Raw genomic sequence first — 18,228 nt, 5'->3', positions numbered from 1 at the left:
CAGTGTGCTGTTGATGCACTCGAATGTGGGTTGTCGCCTTTCTCGATGTCCACAGAAGTTCTATCAATGCATTTAATGAATTAAAAAATAAATTTTTTTAAAATCTTACTTATTCAGATTTTTATCTTTACTTACAGCGTTTTTTCTTTGTGTGGATGGAAACATGAGTAAATGTATTTACAGTCGACGCCCTATTCGCAGATTTTTCTATGGAACTTATCACCGAATCGAGTAATTTGCGGATCTTTTCATCAAGAAATATTCACTAATTACAGGCAGTCCCCGGTTTACGACGGAGGTTCCGTTCTTACGCCGCGTCGTAAGCCGAAAATCGTCATAAACCGAAAAATCGTCGAAAATCATCAAAAATCCTAAGAAAACGTGACTTTTAATGCTCTGGGTGTATTGAAAACGATGTAAACTACATTTTTATTGAGTTTTTCATCAAAAAACCCTCCAAATTTTTATTATTCTGCCATTTTGGAGCCATATTTCTTCCGTTGGATCGGCGTACGATGCGTTGTAACCCTGGAACATGCTTCGTAAACCGGGAAATAATTTCTGATGAATATATCTGAAAAGCGTCGTAACCTCGGAACGTCGTAAGCCGGACCCGTCGTAAACCGGGGACTGCCTGTACTGTATTTTCATGTTGTTTTCTTGACTAAATACATTTTTTATGATAAAAATGATTGACTAATTTTCATATATTAATATTACAGTAAACACAGCAAACTATCAATAAAAGGTATTTATTTTTCAATTCATATTAAATATTAAGGTACAGTACTGTATATAGTACTTAACTTCCCAGTGTTTCTCCATGTACTGTAAAAAGAAAACAGGACTGCTTCAATACTGTAAGAGAGAAAATGGATGTACTTGAAAATAGAGGTACTGTAACTTGAATAGTTTTCACACTTAGCTGTACACATATATTTTTTAGGGTAATGTTTTAAGATGACTTTGAAATGATATTAAAGTGTTTTAGATAATACTTTAAGGTATATTCTTATTAGGATGGCAGCTGACGGTATGAGAGAAAATGGATGTCCTTAAAAATTGGGGTAACTTGAATAGTTTTCACACTGAGCTGTAAGCCATATGTTTTAAGGGTAATGTTGTAACATGACTTTGAAATGATATTAGTGTTTTAGATGATAGTTTAGGGTAAATTCTGTGTAGGATGACAATTTAAGGTTACATTTGGTGTTTGAACTATTAAAAGCATTTATAAACATTTTTAGAGGTGTCTCATTTTTGAACTATTTAAATAACATTTTTTGAGGGGGATGTCAAGTATTTGTGGATTTTAGCTATTCGTGGGTGTTTGTGGTCCTATCCCTTGTGAATACCAGTGTTTGACTGGAATGTGCATGTGTGTTCCAGTTTAAAAGCATATGCCTGTAAACATAGTTTTTAAAAATTTAATTTTCATTCATCATTTGGCCCCAGTGCTTGGCCTATGGCCTAGACCTGGAACTCAGCTGGTAATAAGCTCAGTGGTTTGGTTAAACTGTTTTAATAATAATAATATTAACTTTCATAGTTTTTGTAGCACTGTGATTTTTAGGTAATTTATCTCATACAGTATTTACTCTATCTGTATATCTCATTTTGATTTCCTGTATCTTGATAATCCTAGGTAGATTCTGCAGTTTCTTCATGTAATTCACTTATAGAAATATAATATTTATAGAAATATAATACTAATTACATATGTCTGATGCTGTTTGTACTATGTTTCAGCTATAATAAGTGATATTTTAAGAGCTTATTCATGTATCACTCATATTCAGTGTTTGTTTTTGCTGGACAGTGTTGTGTGTGTGATTTGCAGTTTAATTTGTCAGTGATTTTGTAAGAGTCCTGTTTTGTACTTGCCTGCTTCCAGTTGGGGTACTCTCTTATATCCTGCTGCTTTTTTAGACTTCTGAGTCCACTTACTTGTCTGCTTGCCCATCTTTGGCCTCACTAATTACCTGTCCACAGGAAATGATGAAACTGAAAGACGACTCCTTCATACTTCATTTAAAGTCTTCACATCAATGCAAATCTCACCTTTTGACAGATTATCAGTGCAACATTTGAGCATATGCCCACCCATCTAGTTCTCATTTCTTCAAAAATGTTTGAAACCGTAGCTGCTACTCTCGCAGATCCTCGTTCAACTGTGACTGCTTCTAATATTGTATCTGTGGCTATGCCAGCTGATATACTGACAGCATGAATTGAGGAAATACTGCTGTCTACCCCTAGGTGTGGACTTCTACTCTCTGCTAAATCTTCGTTATTGTAGAAGGATTGCACCTCATGAGTCATTGTCATCCAGAGTTACATCTTGATGCACCGGGGGGGAAAGACTGGATCAGTAGTGATTGAAGTTGGATCAGTGACTGTTCTTCCTTTAGAGTGGATCAGTGGAGCCTGCATCATTCCAAGAAAGAGTCCTCCACCATGGCCACACCTGTAGAGGGTCAAAGCAGCAGTGCTCTTCTAAGAGACAGTGATAGGAGGAGTCTTCTATTGGTTTGCTGTTGCAGTGAGGTCACCATATACCATCTCTGCTTTGCCCTCTCCTTCAAGAGATGTGGTGTTGTTGCCAGTTCTTCCTGAATGCAGGAAGAGATGAGGGAATTGCTATCACCAAGATTAGCTTGGTTCCTATGACCCTGGAAAAGAAACCAGGTGATTGCCAATCATCCACTCTGAAGATGCCTTCATTGCAGATAATCACAATTATACCAAAGCCTTCTGATATTCCAGAGATGCTTTAGACATGGAAGATGTTTTCAGTTCCTGTTACCAAAGCTTGCTTTTATGCCAAGAAGAACTGGATTGTGCTAGTTGAGCATACTGGTGAAGCCAACCAAGATACAGTACTTCAGTGGCTCTGCAGGACAAAGACTCCTTCTCCAACGTGCCCAGTTGGGTGAGTGCCCCCCCCCCCCCCCAAACCAAGAAGGAATCTTCATCTGCCAAACTAATGATTCATCCAATAAAGGGGTTTGATCTTCCATTGGCTATGGCCATCTCAGCCTTAGGATGGAAGAAAGAGAAAACACCAAGGTCACAATTGTTCTGTGGCAGCTTCTTACTCTTTTCTTGTAAATCAGTGACTTCTATTAGCGACTTCAGAGATTTTATAAGATAAAGGGTTGCTCTTCTTAGGTGTCACTCTTTTTCAGTGAAGGGGTCTACTTCTAAACATAATCTTGCTTTCTTTGTGAGTTGCTTGCTGTTTTTAACAGGCATGAATGGGCATTATGGAAGAGGTTGCTAAGGCTAGTAAATTGTGCTTTTACTCAGATGTGCATCTGTTGTCCAGGTCCAAATGGTTGTCTGCCTCCTTGCTAATATATTTATGAAAAACGAGATGTAGGTATGAAGGATCTTTCTGACTGCAAGTGGATGTGAAGGATGTGTTAATTTATGATCCTTCTGATTTAGTCCTGTTCCCTGACAGTTCGGTCAAGAACTTTCTGTTTTTGTGAAATTACTCAAAGGTGGTTGTATATACTTGGTTTTGCCTGTAGGTGTGACAAGCCATGTTTTACTTTTGACCCTTCACCATGATTCAATGTCACATCTCATTTGTGGCATTGTCATGAGATGTGGGCTTCCCAGGCTATTTGCAACTATATCTGACTTGGACAGTAAATGCTTTTTATGTCCCAGTCTGAAAGATCCCTACTAGTTACAAGCACTGCGATGAAACAAAATATGTTTGTTCCAACAAGGTTTGTCTTTTATATGAGAGTATTCTTTGGCCCAAAGCCAGTTCATTTGTTGGTGGAAGCCAGGTTTGAGTGAGTAGTACAACCAGTGACCTGGCTATATATCTTCACTTTTTCTTCCTCCTTTCAAGAGAAGATGTCACTGCTCTGCAGTTATATGTTTGACCTTTGGTTGTTGTACGTTGCTGTTTCTTCATCTCTCTGGTGATAGTTTTGTCTGTATTTCACTTTTAGCATGTCTGTGCATGATTCCTTGATGGCCACGAGATGAGGAGGGATGAGGAGACTAGAAAGTCTTGGAAAATGGCTTAGATGAATACTATGTTGGGCTGGGAATTCAGGCAGATAATGCACAAAACATAAATTGGCAGAGAGAACTCACTTTACAACTAAGCCTTTAAAAGGAAAATCCAATGTAATATCATTTGATGGTCTCAACAAACAATTAATACTTGCAGTGGAAATTCATGCCTGTAGCAGCTTGAGTTTTTCAGAGGAAAGTCTGTTATTTTGTTGTGTGCTGATGTTACAAACTACAGACTGTATTAGGTCAAGTAAACCTTGAAAGTGTTAATACTTTAAATTTAATGTTGCTTTTATTTCAGGTAATAAAGCATTGTTACACTCAAACTTATTTTCCCCTTTTTAGCTTGATGAGTGGTGGGTTGTGGATGACATGTTTACCTTTGACAACATTGGTTTCTCACACACTGTTGGAAGCACCAAGTATTTAGTGTGTGCAGACTGTGAACGTGGCCCCGTCGGATGGCATGATAACAATACTAGAAAGAGCTATGTTGCACTTGCCAGGGTGAAACATACGTAGCCTTGCCTGTAATTTTAATAACTTAACCAAACTGGCAACTCAGAACATGCACAAGATTCATCTGTGTGGTTTACTTAAAAAAAAAAAAAAAAAAAAAAAAAAAAAAAACAGAAAAAGGTTTTGCAGTCTTCTGAATACATTTACAGTACTCACAGAATTTGTATTTAATATTTTTCACATACTTTTATCCATAAGTTGATAGATACTTTGTGTATAAAATATTTTCACAACACTATATGTGATTAGCAATATATATGTACTTTTACAGAAGGAATATGTTGATTATTCTGCTTGAGTTTGGTGCAATAATCTTGACGTTATCATGACCAAATGATTTTAAGTATAATGATGTATAAAATTATTTGTCCATTAATCCAGCTTAAGTCTTTTTTCTTAGTGATAGCTAATGTATGGTATTGTTAAGTGAACTTTGTGATAAAATTAAAACAAATGATACATCTTACATGTTCCTGATTTGTATTAATTTTGTTAAAGAATTAGTACTCCAGGCATACATCCATTGTATTTTGATAGGCATATAGGCTGTCTTTCATGGTGTGTAGTAATAAAATAGGTAAATGTAATACAATAGAAAATGGGATGTTCATAATTATGTCACAACTTTTTTGTCGGTTACCCCTGTAACATTAACTTGAAAATGTGTCATTCTATCTGCTTTTATTATAACTCCTGGAAATTTGTTGTAATTTGCTCAAGGAAGCTTGTTAAAGGGGCCTAATAGTTTCTGGCCCTTGGCCATAATATTTTCACTGTTTTGAAGGAGAATCTAACAGCCAGTTATTGTAGTATTTTAAGAGGAAGTGAATGTGTTTTAGTCAATTGAGGATCAAGTTTATATTGCCTTGTAATACTCAGGTGGTCACGTTTCTCTCTTGCTTTTTTACCTTGTGATGCCGTATAATTTCATAACCATATCCTGGAGCTAGATACTGATGCATTGTTTTTCATGGTTGTTTACCCGCCACACTATTTCCTTCAAATGATCTTAAGAAAGGATGTACAATAGGCTTGTTATTGTCATTTCTACTACACATGGTCAAGTTTTGTAAAGGACAATTGTGGAACTATTTAGCATTGTATAATATTGTTTCCTGTCGTACACATTCCATAATTTTACCAGAAAGAATGAAATACTCTACTGAAATTGCTTGAAAACACCTTTAGTAATTTTGGCTAGTTTATCTCATTGTTTATTAATTTTTTTTACCAATTTTGAGTTATGCAGTTTTTGCTATACAATTGAATCTTTATAATTGGTATTTTCTTTTGTATATTTCCACCAACAGCTTTTTATCCTTGTCTTCCGAAGTTTTGTATGTTTCCACCAACAGCTTTTTAGCCTTGTCCTCCCTTTGGACAGGTACCAATTACAGTTGGTGGTATGAAATGTTCTTTGCAGTGCCCTCTCAGTCCCAGCTGCATTGACTTTGCCTCTAGTTTTATCTCTTCTTTTCCACCTGTCTAACTTAAAACTTGACCTTCCTGTAATTTTTATTTTTTGTGTGAGAGCAAATCCTTTTAGAAGGCACATGAAACTAGCAATGCTCAGTGTCTCACACTAATTTACAATAAGATCTTCCCTTTCTCATTCTTTGACACTGTATTTGCAATTGTAATTTATGAAATTTAAGCTGTCAAGCCAAGCTCTGGGGCGCCTAAGACTTCAGTGCTTATGACAGTGAAATAATGGGAGCTGGAGTTGTTGGACAGGAAGATGAAGTGATCTAGAAGATAAACAAAATGAAGTACAAGGATCTGAATGTGGAAATGGGAGAAACCTGACAGGTGCACTAAGTACTAACAGTTGAAAGTAAAAGGCTAAAAAGTGGAAGCAACTAGGGACCAAAGAACGCTACAAACATCCATAGTAATGCTTACAGTGCACCATTTGAGATGCACTGACAATGTTGTCCTCTTCAAGGAGACATTCTGTATTGCCAATTTTTCAGTCTTGCCATGTTTGTATAGAGGTCTGCTTCCTCCATAGTCCAAACAATTCCCAAACTATTCTTCAATTTTAATTAAATTATTACAAATGCATGGTGCCTTTTTATTTTGGATTACAGTATAGGCTATGGCTCCTGCGTAATTATATGATTAGTGACGCTTATCAGTATTCCACTTTTCTGTTCTTATTCTTCAACACCTGTACTATTTAGTAATTAAAATCCCCAAAACAAGAAGAGAGCTGAAAGAAATTTCAGTAAGAGGAGTGGAAAGAGAAATGGCAGAATGACAGATGATGCCATTCTGTGAAAAAACAGATTTAGTTGTCTTGGCAGCAAAATTTACAGGATGAGCAAGAAAGATTTTCAGCTTTTGTATTATAACTTTCTGATATTTTTTCTGATATTCCAGTGTTGATACAAAGAATTTCCTGGTTAGAATAAGAAAATATATAATAGAAAGTTTCAGTGGCCCATGACAAAGTGTTTTTGGCAGGACAATGTTTGGATTTTGTTTCCACCAGTTCTCAGTTTGGATAATTTTAGGCTACTGAATAATGAGAAAATACAAAAATTAGCTTTAGGCAACTGTGTTCTTAAGCTGCAACCTTTCCAGGATGGTTTTTCTGTTTGAATTTCAGTTTTTTATTGTACAGTATTAGATGTGTGGACAAAAATTGGAGGTGTAGTCATTTGTCACTGAATAAAGCAGCTTGCTGTTAACAATGAAAAATATTTAGGTTATGTGATATATGAATAAAACAGTGCTGACTGACACTGGCACAGAACTGAAGGAGAATCTGGTGGGCTGAGCTGAGCTAACAAGTGAAGATAAAGAATAGGAACTCCAATGAGGACCATTATTTATTGGCAATTTCAAAGAATAAGTTTAAATATGGTTATTTTACAAAAATGACATGTTTATCAAAAAATAAAGTTTTATATATACTTACCAAGTAATTACATTGCTACTAGTTTCACTCGCTCGGCAGCTAAAATTTTGAAATTCGTGTGTCACACTGTTTTGTTTGGCTAGGTGACCAACCCCGCCCACCTCTGGGGTAAGAGAGGATCAACTAACAAAAGGATTCAATTTGTTTATGCCTTAATGTTCATGTGAGGGGAGGAGGGAGGGCTCCAATCATGTAATTACTTGATAAGTATATATAAAACTGTATTTTATCATAAAAATGTCATTTTTATATAAGTAACTTACCAAGTGATTACATTGACAGGAGGTGGGATACATGAACAAATCTACCCCAAAACATTAGTAATGATAATGAATTTGAGAACAGAAAAGATTGCTAGTATTAAAAATGCATGTTGTTTCCTTACCTGATAATGGAGCTGCTGCAGGAAGGTACTGCCTTTATTGGCGCTCTCCTTATCATATAGAGGCGTGGCGGTATAGCCGAGGCTCGCCTACTATATTAGTGGGCACCTCGTAGCAAGGATGATTCCAATTGCTGACAAAGGTAATTATGTTGCCCCTGCCCAGGACGCAGTACAGAAAATACATCAAAATAAACGTCACCCAATACCAAAAAGGACTGGATGGCACTCCAGTACACTATACCCTCAGGCTCCCTTAAAAACTCAACAACGTCAATTCAAGCCAATGAAAGGAAGGAAGGGATGCTTCCTACGCTTCTTCCCCCAACACCATGCCAGCCACCAAAAATGGACCCAAAGTACTGCAATTATCGTAAACTGTTTCAATTTCCTTCAAATAATGTGCTGCAAACACCAACTTGCATTTCCAAAAAGTCGCTTGCAATATAGAGGAGAGACAAATTATGCTTGAATGCCAATGAAGAGGCTAAAGCTCTAATTTCATGAGCCTTCACTTTACACAAGGGGAAAAACCTCATCTTCAATTGAAGAACTGGCTTCCGAGATGAGGTTCGAAAGTGGCCGAGAAGGATTCTTAACAGAACACCATAATGCGTTCGAAGGATCATGAATCTTCTTTGTTCTGTAAAGATAAAACCTTAGAGCTCTCACAGAACACAATACTCTCTCTTCCTCATTTGGACTTAAAATTTCAGACAAACTTTTAATTACAAAGGAACAAGGACATGGTTTGGAAATGGACTTGTTTTTGGCCAAAAATTCCATAGAGAAGAAACAGACAGCATTCCCTTAGGAGAAGCCTGCTCTTCTGTCTATTGCATAGACCTCACTGATTCGTTTTGCGGTCGCTTTAGACTAGGGTCTTTCTAGTTGGATATCTCAGGAAATCGAATGCACGGGTTCAAATTGGGGCCCAGACAACCACTTAAGAACCATGTCTAGGTTCCATGGCACTACTGCTACCTCCTTCTGTCTTGTGGTGTCAAACGATCTGATTAGATCTGATAAATCCTGGTTAGAGGAAAGATCCACTCCTCTCTGTCTGAAGACAGAGCTTAACATGGCCCTATAACCCTTGATTGTCGAAGATGACAGGTTTCTACCAGTCTTAAGATATAAAGTCTGCTATTTCAGCTCTAGATGTCTGAGAAGACAACACTCTTATCGGAGGACTGCCGCCTGCATTTGGCAATAACTTGCGAAGCTGATCTTGAAAACCCCTTCTTTCTAAGAAGTTTCCTGATAGTTTGTAGCCTGTCAGGGGCAGAGTAGACAACCCCTGATGAAAGTACCAGAAGTGGGGTTATTTTACAAGATGAGGTTTTTGAGGTAGCAGTCTCGGAAAGTCCACAAGGAGGTCGAGAAGGTCCAGGAACCATTCCTTTGTTGGCCAAAAAGGAGCAACTAGAATCATTGACAGATTTTGATGAGTCTGGAACTTGTTGTTCACCTGTCTTACCATACTGATGGGGGGAAAGCATAAAGGTGATTATTTGATGAGTCCTGAAGTATGGCATCAGTTGCCCGTGCTAAAGGATCCAGGACTGGTGAGCAAAACAAGGGGAGACAATGGTTCATGGAAGTCACGAACAGGTCTATGAACGGAGTCACCCACAGCTTCCATAGATCCGAGCAAACCTGAGGATCCAGAGTCCACTCCTTGGGTAACACTTGTTTCTGGTGGCTTAATTCATCTCCCAGAACACTGAACTTCCCTTGAATGAAGCACATAAGAAGCTTGACCTGAAATTGTTCTGCCTAAAGCAGAAGATCCCTTGCTGTTTTGTAAAGGAAGAAAGAGTGTGTTCCCCTTGGTTTTTGATGTATGGCAGGGCAGTCGTACTGTTGGAGTGCACTGTGACTGTCTTGTTACATGCTTCTTCCATAAAAATTGGAACCCCAGATAAACTGCCTTCAGTTCCTTGACATTTATATGCCAATTTCTTTGTTCTGGGGACAAGGCCTCTGAAATTTCCTTGCTCCCCAACAGAGCTCCCCAACCTAGGTTCGAAGTGTCTGAGAAGACTTCTAGGTTGGGGTTCAACGGAAGGAGGGATTTCCCTTGCGACAACTTTTCTTCTAAGCTCCACCAACGCAGGTTTTCTTTTATCTCGGGAGTCACTCGGAACACGAATGAGTCTGGGTATTTTTTCCTGTTTCAGCTGATTCTTAAAAAGAATTGAAGTGGTCTTATATGAAACCTGCCCAGAAGACGAACTGTTCTATGGATGATAACGTCCCCAGAAGGATCATCCATTCGTTGGCAGAGCATTGATCCAGAAGAAGAAATCTGCTTATTGTGTTGAGGCACGACTTTATTCTTTTCGGGGAGGGAGAAACCCGAAAACTCCGAGAGCCTATTATCATCCCTAAATAAAGAACCCATTGTGACGGAATCAACTGAGACTTCTGAAAGTTAATCATCAATCCCAGATCCTGGGCCAGGAGGAGGGTCTTTTGAAGGTCCTCCGAACATTTTTCCCTTGATTGGGCCTGAAGGAGCCAATCGTCCAAATAGAGGGAGCTCTTGATTCCCATCAGATAGAGCCATTTCGCTAGGAGAGCGAGAACTCTGGTAGACACTTGCGGTGCCGTCGATAACCCGAAACACAGCGCATGGAACTGGAACACTTTGTTCCCGTACACGAACCTCAGAAACTTCCTTGAATCCCGATGTATTGGAATGTGGAAGTATGCGTCCTGCATATCTACTGATGTCATCCAGTCTCCCTGGTGAATGGATGACGTGATGATTCGATTTGCCTCAATCTTGAATTTTGTCTTTTGTATGAGGACAATTGGGCATCACAAAAAGACATTTGTAGAACCCCAGGGAGTTCACGTTCTCTACCATTTCTATCGGCCCCTTCTTGAGAAGTGACAACACTACTTCTGAGAGGGTCAAAGACTTCTTCGAGCCTTCGGAGTAAGCTGAAAAGGTTATTGGAGAGCTGACTGAAAGTGGCTTTTCTTTGAAGGGGATGGTATAACCTTTCCTCAGGACATTGACAGTCCAGGGATATGCCCCACTCTCTCTCCACTTCTGTCAGAAGAGAAGGAGCCTGGCTCCTACAGAAGTTTGGAGGATGAAATTCTCACTTGTGAGAGACAGAACAGGCTGAGGATTTCTTAATGGCTCTGGAGACAAACTTGCTGAAAGAGTGAGATCTAGAGAAAAATCTCTGTCTTCTGCCATGAAAGGGACTCGTCTGCAAAGGGAGACTGTCCTGGAGGCATGAGAGGGCATCTCTTTAGGCTGCCTAGAGGATTGGGCAAGGTCTTGAGTGCTCTTCTTCTGAAGATCTAAAGAAATCTCCAGAACTGTAGCCTACGGGAATAGGTGATGACCAGCCAGCGGGGAAAACAGAAGAGCCAATTTTTGTGAGGGAGTTACTCCCTTAGAGGTATAGGAACACCACAGTTCCCTCTTTTTAAGGACTCCCATAGTGTACAGGGAAGCTAAATCCTGGGAACCATCCTTGATCCCTTTGTCAAATCATGAGAGGACCCCCAACCAGTCGGAGGCACTATCTTCAGGAATAACAGGTATGACATCCTTCTTTGACAGTCACTAAAAAAAAAAAAAAAAAAAAAAAAATTCTCTTAACAAATGTGTTCACTTAAATACCAGCAAAGTCCACAATCAGTGGAATAGCTAAATAAGAATGGCAATGTGTGCCAAAATTAATTATGGGGGGCATACAAAAACAGAAAAATATTAATATTTAATACATAAATCTCCAGACAGAAGTTACTCCTGATCCTCAATATACATAGAAAAATGAATAGAGTAACAATCACCCTAAACTTAAATAACCAAAACCAACGCTTCTATACGAGTAAAGATAGACAACAATACACCCACTCTTCAAAAATAAGGGGGCTCAGAAAGGCAGAGATAATCAAAAAGACAGAACAGCCTAACGAATAGACTAAATTTTTCCTATTGTGTGGCCACTGTAGCATTTCCTTATAACTCTAATGAACACACTTCAAAATAGGTTGATGAACTTCTCTCCCAGCCTACTCCACTATCAATCACAAATCTGTGGATTGATGCTCCATGATCATTCTCAAATTAAATTGGGGTAATTTATTACCTGGACTCAGAGAGAACCCCTTGGCTTATACTGGGCCAGGAGTGCATGTGGATTGATGCACCAGGATTGTTTCCAAATTAAACAGGTGTAATTGTATTACTTGGTCTGAGAGAGAACCCCTTGGCTTATACTGGGCCAGGAGTGCATGTGGATTGTTGAAGATCTGTAATCCAAGAAGACTGACGGCTGCTGTCAGCAAGAAGATCCAAAAAGTAACGGCTGAATATAGCTGAATTCCAAAAGGTACTTGCTGTATTCCAAAAAGAAAGCACTCTGCCAATGAGGCCCAGAAGACGACTGATTCCACTGGCTAAAACACTCCCATACATCACCATAACACACACCCATGCAAAGGATAAAATAGTCATAACAGGAGTGTAACAAACAAATCACCGGAGAGGAGGAAAACAAGCTATGCTGAAACTTACTGGGACTAAAGTACAGGCAGTCCCTGATTTACAACGGGGTTCCGTTTTTATGCCGCGTCGTAAACTGAAAAATCGTCGAAAATCCCAAGAACACCATACTTTACTGCTTTGGGTGTATTGAAAACAATGTAAATTATTTTTATTGAGTTTTTCATCAAAAAAAAAAAAAAAAAAAAAAAAAATTCAGCTATTTTGGAACCATATTTCTCCCATCGGATCAGGTATGCACGCGCGTCATAACCCTGGAACATGTTGTAAACAATGAAATAATTTCTGATGAATATAGGGTCATAACCTTGCCTGCTGGATTTACACAAAATATTACACAAAATATTAAATTAACAGGAAAAATTAACCAGCAAACTAACACAGGGAGCCGACTGCCCAATCAAGAAAACTCAAAACTTCAAAGACTTGGAGTAAGTTTTTGAGAGGATCTGAGAGTTCCGTCGAACTGAACATAGTCTCTGCTGATGCAAAAGCAGATCTGCAAGAGGAATCGATCAGCCCGGAGAAGTCTCCCTGGGAGGAGGCAGAAACTTCCAGAGCAGGAGCTTCCCCCAGTAGCATAAGGAAGCTGTTTCCTCTTAGGCAATCTAGTAGGGGGGAAGCTGAAGATGGCTCTACCCTGTTCCCTCTTCTCCGCCAGCCATCCATCAATATCACTGAAGGCTTTCTTAGCAAAAGAAGAAAGCACTAACTTGGGCAGTCTCAAAGAATCGGAAGCCTGTGACTCCATAAGAAAAGCAGACATGGGCAAAGAAGGAGCTGCAGGCGAAAAGAAACTTGGGAAGGTGGCTAGAATATACCTTACCAGCGACGCATAAGCTGAAGGACGAGTGTCTTGAGCAATAACCGCTTCTTTCTCGTCCGAGGATAAAGGAGACAAAGCTAAGTCCGTGGGTTGGGGCGCCGATGACGCCTTTCTTAACAGGCCCAAAATACCGTCGAGCCTGCCCTGAATCAGGTCTACCACAGAGGGTGCTTGTTTTGCTGGAAGTGGGCAAAGCCTGAATCTCTTACACGGCACTGGAGGAGAATGCGACACATCACCAGCATGCCTTTTCAAAGGGCGTGATTCATCCATAAAACGCCATTGGCACCTGGGAGAAGAATCATCAGAGGTAGATGAAAGATGATGCACATCCAAGGATATACCTTTCCAGTGGTGCTTGGCTGCAACCTGGGACTCAACAACAGGTCCAACCGAGGGGGTGACTACCTGTGGGCAGACCCCACCGACTTCCCTTAGGCTACCGCTCTGACTCCTCCCAGGTTTAGGGGAGTATGACATTGACCTTTGCCTAGGAGAATCGGCAGGAAGGGCAGCCACCTCCTCCACCAACACATCACTAACACTAGGAGCAATTGGGCACTCCACCAACACTGCACTGGCACTAAGCGCTCTGAATCATTCTTATTGTCTATAAGGACCTTAACCAATGAGGCTAACTGTGCAACAGACTCCACAATTAACCTGAACCTTTTATCGATTTTACACTCGAGGCTGGCAATGGGGTTGGGTTCGGAAGCAAGAGAGCTGGGTAAAGGAGCAGGTTGCACATAAGGAGAACTGGGTATGGGATCAACAGTAATTACAGGAATGTCAATCTCGACATTAGCATTATCAGTATCATAATCAATAGGAAATTCCTGACTAGCTAAACACTTACTAATCCACCTAGCTGTCGCTTTCCTCCTCTTATCTCTAGCTAGTTTATTTAAATGAGATCTTAAAGTCTTCCACTTCTTACTGTCCCAGTCAATACATTCATTACACCTTAAATCTACTGAACAAACTTGTCCCCTACATTCTGTGCAGATAGAATGGGAATCATAAGATTCCTTAGTCAAATGCATATTACAGCCTTTGCTGCAATACCTAAATCTAGTTGAACTTAAGTCTGACATTTGGCAAACAAGCCAACTAAAGTCACAATTGGTAAATAAGGTAAAGTCGCATTAGTCAAAGTCACAATAATGGAAAAAACAGTCTGTCTAATAATGCTGAAAGGCTATCAAAGCAAGAATACTTCACCAAAAAAGATGAAACATCAATAGGAAAAGACAGATTCCAAAATCAGAGCTGCTGCTAAAAGCTGGTATCCAGCCATTAGCTGGCAGAAACAAAGTGAATCCAAAAGTGGGCAGGGTTAGTCACCTAGCCAAACAAAACAGCACAACCCATGAATTTCAAAATTTTAGCTGCCAAGCGAGTGAAACTAGTAGCAATGTAATTACTTGGTAAGTTACTTATATAAAACAAAACTTTCATAAACACTAACCCCTCAAAAACAGAACAATACAAGGCGTAATGATGATGACTTCATGAATTAAAAATACTGTTACACATATTCAAGAAGAGTGGGAAAATCATAATAATGTGAAGTGGAAATGTGTTCAAAAACTTTCATAAGATACACCATTAAAACACCTAAAGATTTTTACATTTACCATCATTAAACCTACATTGACTTGTATTTACATTAGCTTATTTTAATGGCAGAAGTCTTAAATTCAGGTCAGATGTGAAGGTGGTTTGGCGAAGCCAGGTACCTGCCTTCAAAATCCTGTGAACTGACAAGTTCTTCTTGAAAGCGATGGTAGGGGTTAGGCCCCCTAACATCATTTGCTCTTGCATACACTGTTTCAGCATCTGAATGTCTAGTAGAGGTGTAAGCTTGTCTAATTATTTCACTTAGCCAAAAGGAGATTGTATTCTTGGACACTTCTATCTTGTTCCAGCCTGTGCTAACAAAAGTCTTCGGCTATCAGGTCTGAGTCTGAGTCCTTTTTAGATAATTACCCAGTGCCGTGACGGGGCATAACAATTCGTCTGGGTCATCACCAACAAAATACAGGAGAGAGGGTATCGAGAAAGATGCAAATCTGTCGTCATGAATAGAGGGATTTTGAGCCTTAGCTATGAATTCCAGGACAAATTCGAAGGCTACGGAACTCCAACCCCTCGTATGTTTAACATCAAAAGAGAGTCCATGTAGTTCGCTGACCCTCTTTGAAGAAGCCAAGGTCAGTAAGAAAACCCTCTTGAGGGTTAAGTTCCTGTCTGTTTAGCCTCGCAAGGGTTCATGTGGAGAGCGAGTAAGATCCATGCCTTTTAGACGAAGAACTACTGTAGTCCTAGAGCAGCTCTATAACCCTTGATGGCTGAAATTGAGAGTAGTTTTTCCCTATGGAGAAAGATGAGGAAGTCCACTACTTTTTGAATAGAAGTTCCGACAGGAGAGAAATCTTGCTGACGGCACAAATCACAGCAGACTGCCCATTTTCCTTGATCCACGGCCGTAGAGGATCTTCTGGGATAGCCTTACATCTCTGTCATTGTGCTGTATGAGAAAAGCCTTCCTCTCGCAAGAGATACTTGATGGTCTCCAGCCACAAAGAGATAGGGACCCTACAGATCGGTGAAACCTCTCTATGTGCAGGTGGCAAAGAAGTTTGTGCCATGGAGGAATCTCTCTCGGAGCTTTGGTCAACAAGGTTAGAAGACTAGGAAACCCCAAGACAATAGTATTACCAAGCCACTGGTATTTATTGTTGTCTTAGAGTCTCAAAGAAATAATTTTGTTTGTTACTCAGAATACTTTCATGAATATGATACTGATGGAATTTAAAAGACTCATGATGATTTCAAGGTGTAAAATTTTCAGCACCTTTTATCTTTTTGTAAGCGTTGGTGCCACATACTATATGATATTACTGAATATTGTAGCTGTGTTTGAACAATTCTGTAAGTACAGTTTATTCTCTGTTTTGCAAAGAAGACTATTTTTTCTTATTTACAGATCAATAAATGATAATATGCATGAAGAAAGGTGATGGAAACAGGGATCATTTAAAATACTGTAATGCAATGCATTTTGTTGTATGTAGTACATATGCATTGGCTTCATTCAGTTTCCATTTCCGGTAGTAGCTTTTGTTGTATTAATGTAGTAAGGTTATTCACTTAATAAATAAATTTTTATAATTAACAAGTAATTACTGGTTTATTCAACTAAATTCTTGGTAGATTTATAAGAGCAAATTTAATTCACTATTTATGACAGCTGGGGTGGGAGTTAAGTCTCTTCACAGCTAACAACATCAGCAATCCATGAATAATTAACCCTTTGACATTTCTGGATCTTGGCACAACTTGTCTGTGGTACTTTTAAAACTAAATTTTTTCTGACTGCTCATGAACTTTATGGTGCTGTATATTCTTTGATCACTCCAGAAGTCGGTTTCACAGTGGGATAGTATTATTTTGAAGCTGAATTGTTGTATTTTATTGTAATATGCTCAACATCATTAGTCACAATGGCTAGTGTAAGATAGCCAAAAAGCATTTTTTTGTTTTTACTTTACTGTAAGAAAATATTTGTACAAATCAGAAAATATTGATATACAGTACATTGTCAATGGTTTTTTTGCATCATGCAAAACTAAAGTGAACTGGTGATTATATATAATTTTATGGTATTTATGGTAGCTGTTGCACAGTAAATTTCAAGGAAAATCATGCCATAAATTTTTCATAATTTTGCTGGTCATAATTTGCTAACACTGGCAGAGCTCTCTGTTACGTAGATATTCCTACTTGGGTTAGATGTGTTGAATTGTCCCTTAAAACCCTCCAGAAGTCATCTAATTAATTTGATACCCAGACATGCTTTTTAAAGAATTCTCTACCTATTTCAGAGGTTGGAAATTGTTGATGTTATCAGAAGTTTAGCAGGTTATAGGATATATGGGGTCATGGAAAGAATACAGCACATAGTATTCCTTTTCCATTATCTATGTTCTGTTAGCAGAAAAATCATACAATCTTAGCAGAAAATAACAGACATTTCTGCACTTGGTTACAGATATGTGATTTGTTTATATTAAAATGTGAGTTCTCAATTTTTTTATATCAATTTGGTAATGGAAGTTTTTGTCACATTTTCGGTCATTTCATTTCTAAGGTCAGGAGAAGAATATTTATAATTTCACGCTCAGTTTTTTCAAGGTACAGTATTCTGAGTGAGGAAATTGTCATTATGAAAACTAAAATTCCTTCAACTATAGTTGAGGGGCAATATTCATCTGCTATTGGGCTTTGAAGAAATGCTTGTCATCAACTTCAATTGATAATTTTATACAAAATATCAGTTTATTAGCTCTGGGTATAACCATATCTGCAGATTAAATGAGCATATCCAGTTTTATTGAGTGTCAATGAAGGATTTCTATACCACTTTAAGACAATAATTGTTTGGTATTTTTTTAAGTTAATAACAGCTAAAGAATTTTTTACTAAGGTATACAGAAGTGGCAATAACTGCAAATTGTTGCATGGTAGCTTTATGTACATTTCCAATATAAAACTTTTGCATTTGTCGTGTTCATTTTCCTTTGAGTACCTTTTTCAAAACACAAAGCTCTTATAAGATAAAACAAGTTTTTGATACAAATCAATCAGTCATATGCCCACATTTTGAATTCTGATAATCCCCAGATAAAGGTCCTCATTCTTGGCCAGGAATGATAGGCTAAGAGACAATGGTAAATGACAACTAGGTGTATTAGCAGTGAAATGTTGTCTTTGTCTATGAGAGCCCAGTAAGCTAATCCAAGCTCATGATGCCAAAGCAATCAAGAAGACTGCCTTTTACAGCATATGAATTGAGCAGATGACAGGAGTCTAAGAGCCTTATTCAGAGACCAAGTAATGGGAAACCTTGCAGGAGCTGACCTTTGCAGTTTAAAAGACTAGAGAATGGAATGAACAATTTCTATATTAGAATAAATTCCAAAACCACAAGGCGA

The 18,228-nt window shown here is 38.7% G+C and overlaps 2 protein-coding genes across 2 annotated transcripts in view; one reads left to right on the top strand and one right to left on the bottom strand.

Annotated features, from left to right (window-relative positions):
• Nucleotides 1-17,799, top strand: part of strat (RAB interacting factor STRAT) — a 73,657-nt gene extending 55,858 nt beyond the window's left edge. Inside the window, exon 3 of the mRNA XM_067130551.1 lies at nucleotides 4,387-17,799. Coding sequence (XP_066986652.1) covers nucleotides 4,387-4,563 — 177 coding nt within the window. The 3' untranslated portion in view covers nucleotides 4,564-17,799. The remainder of the gene's footprint in view (nucleotides 1-4,386) is intronic.
• LOC136854168 (two pore channel protein 1-like) overlaps nucleotides 1-18,228 on the bottom strand; it is a 449,951-nt gene that overhangs the window by 222,405 nt on the left and 209,318 nt on the right. The window lies entirely within an intron of this gene.

The sequence above is a fragment of the Macrobrachium rosenbergii genome, chromosome 3 (genome assembly GCF_040412425.1).
Source record: "Macrobrachium rosenbergii isolate ZJJX-2024 chromosome 3, ASM4041242v1, whole genome shotgun sequence".
Classification (NCBI taxonomy): domain Eukaryota; kingdom Metazoa; phylum Arthropoda; class Malacostraca; order Decapoda; family Palaemonidae; genus Macrobrachium; species Macrobrachium rosenbergii.
The sequence above is the reverse complement of the archived record's forward strand: the minus strand, read 5'-3'. Positions and strand labels throughout refer to the sequence as shown.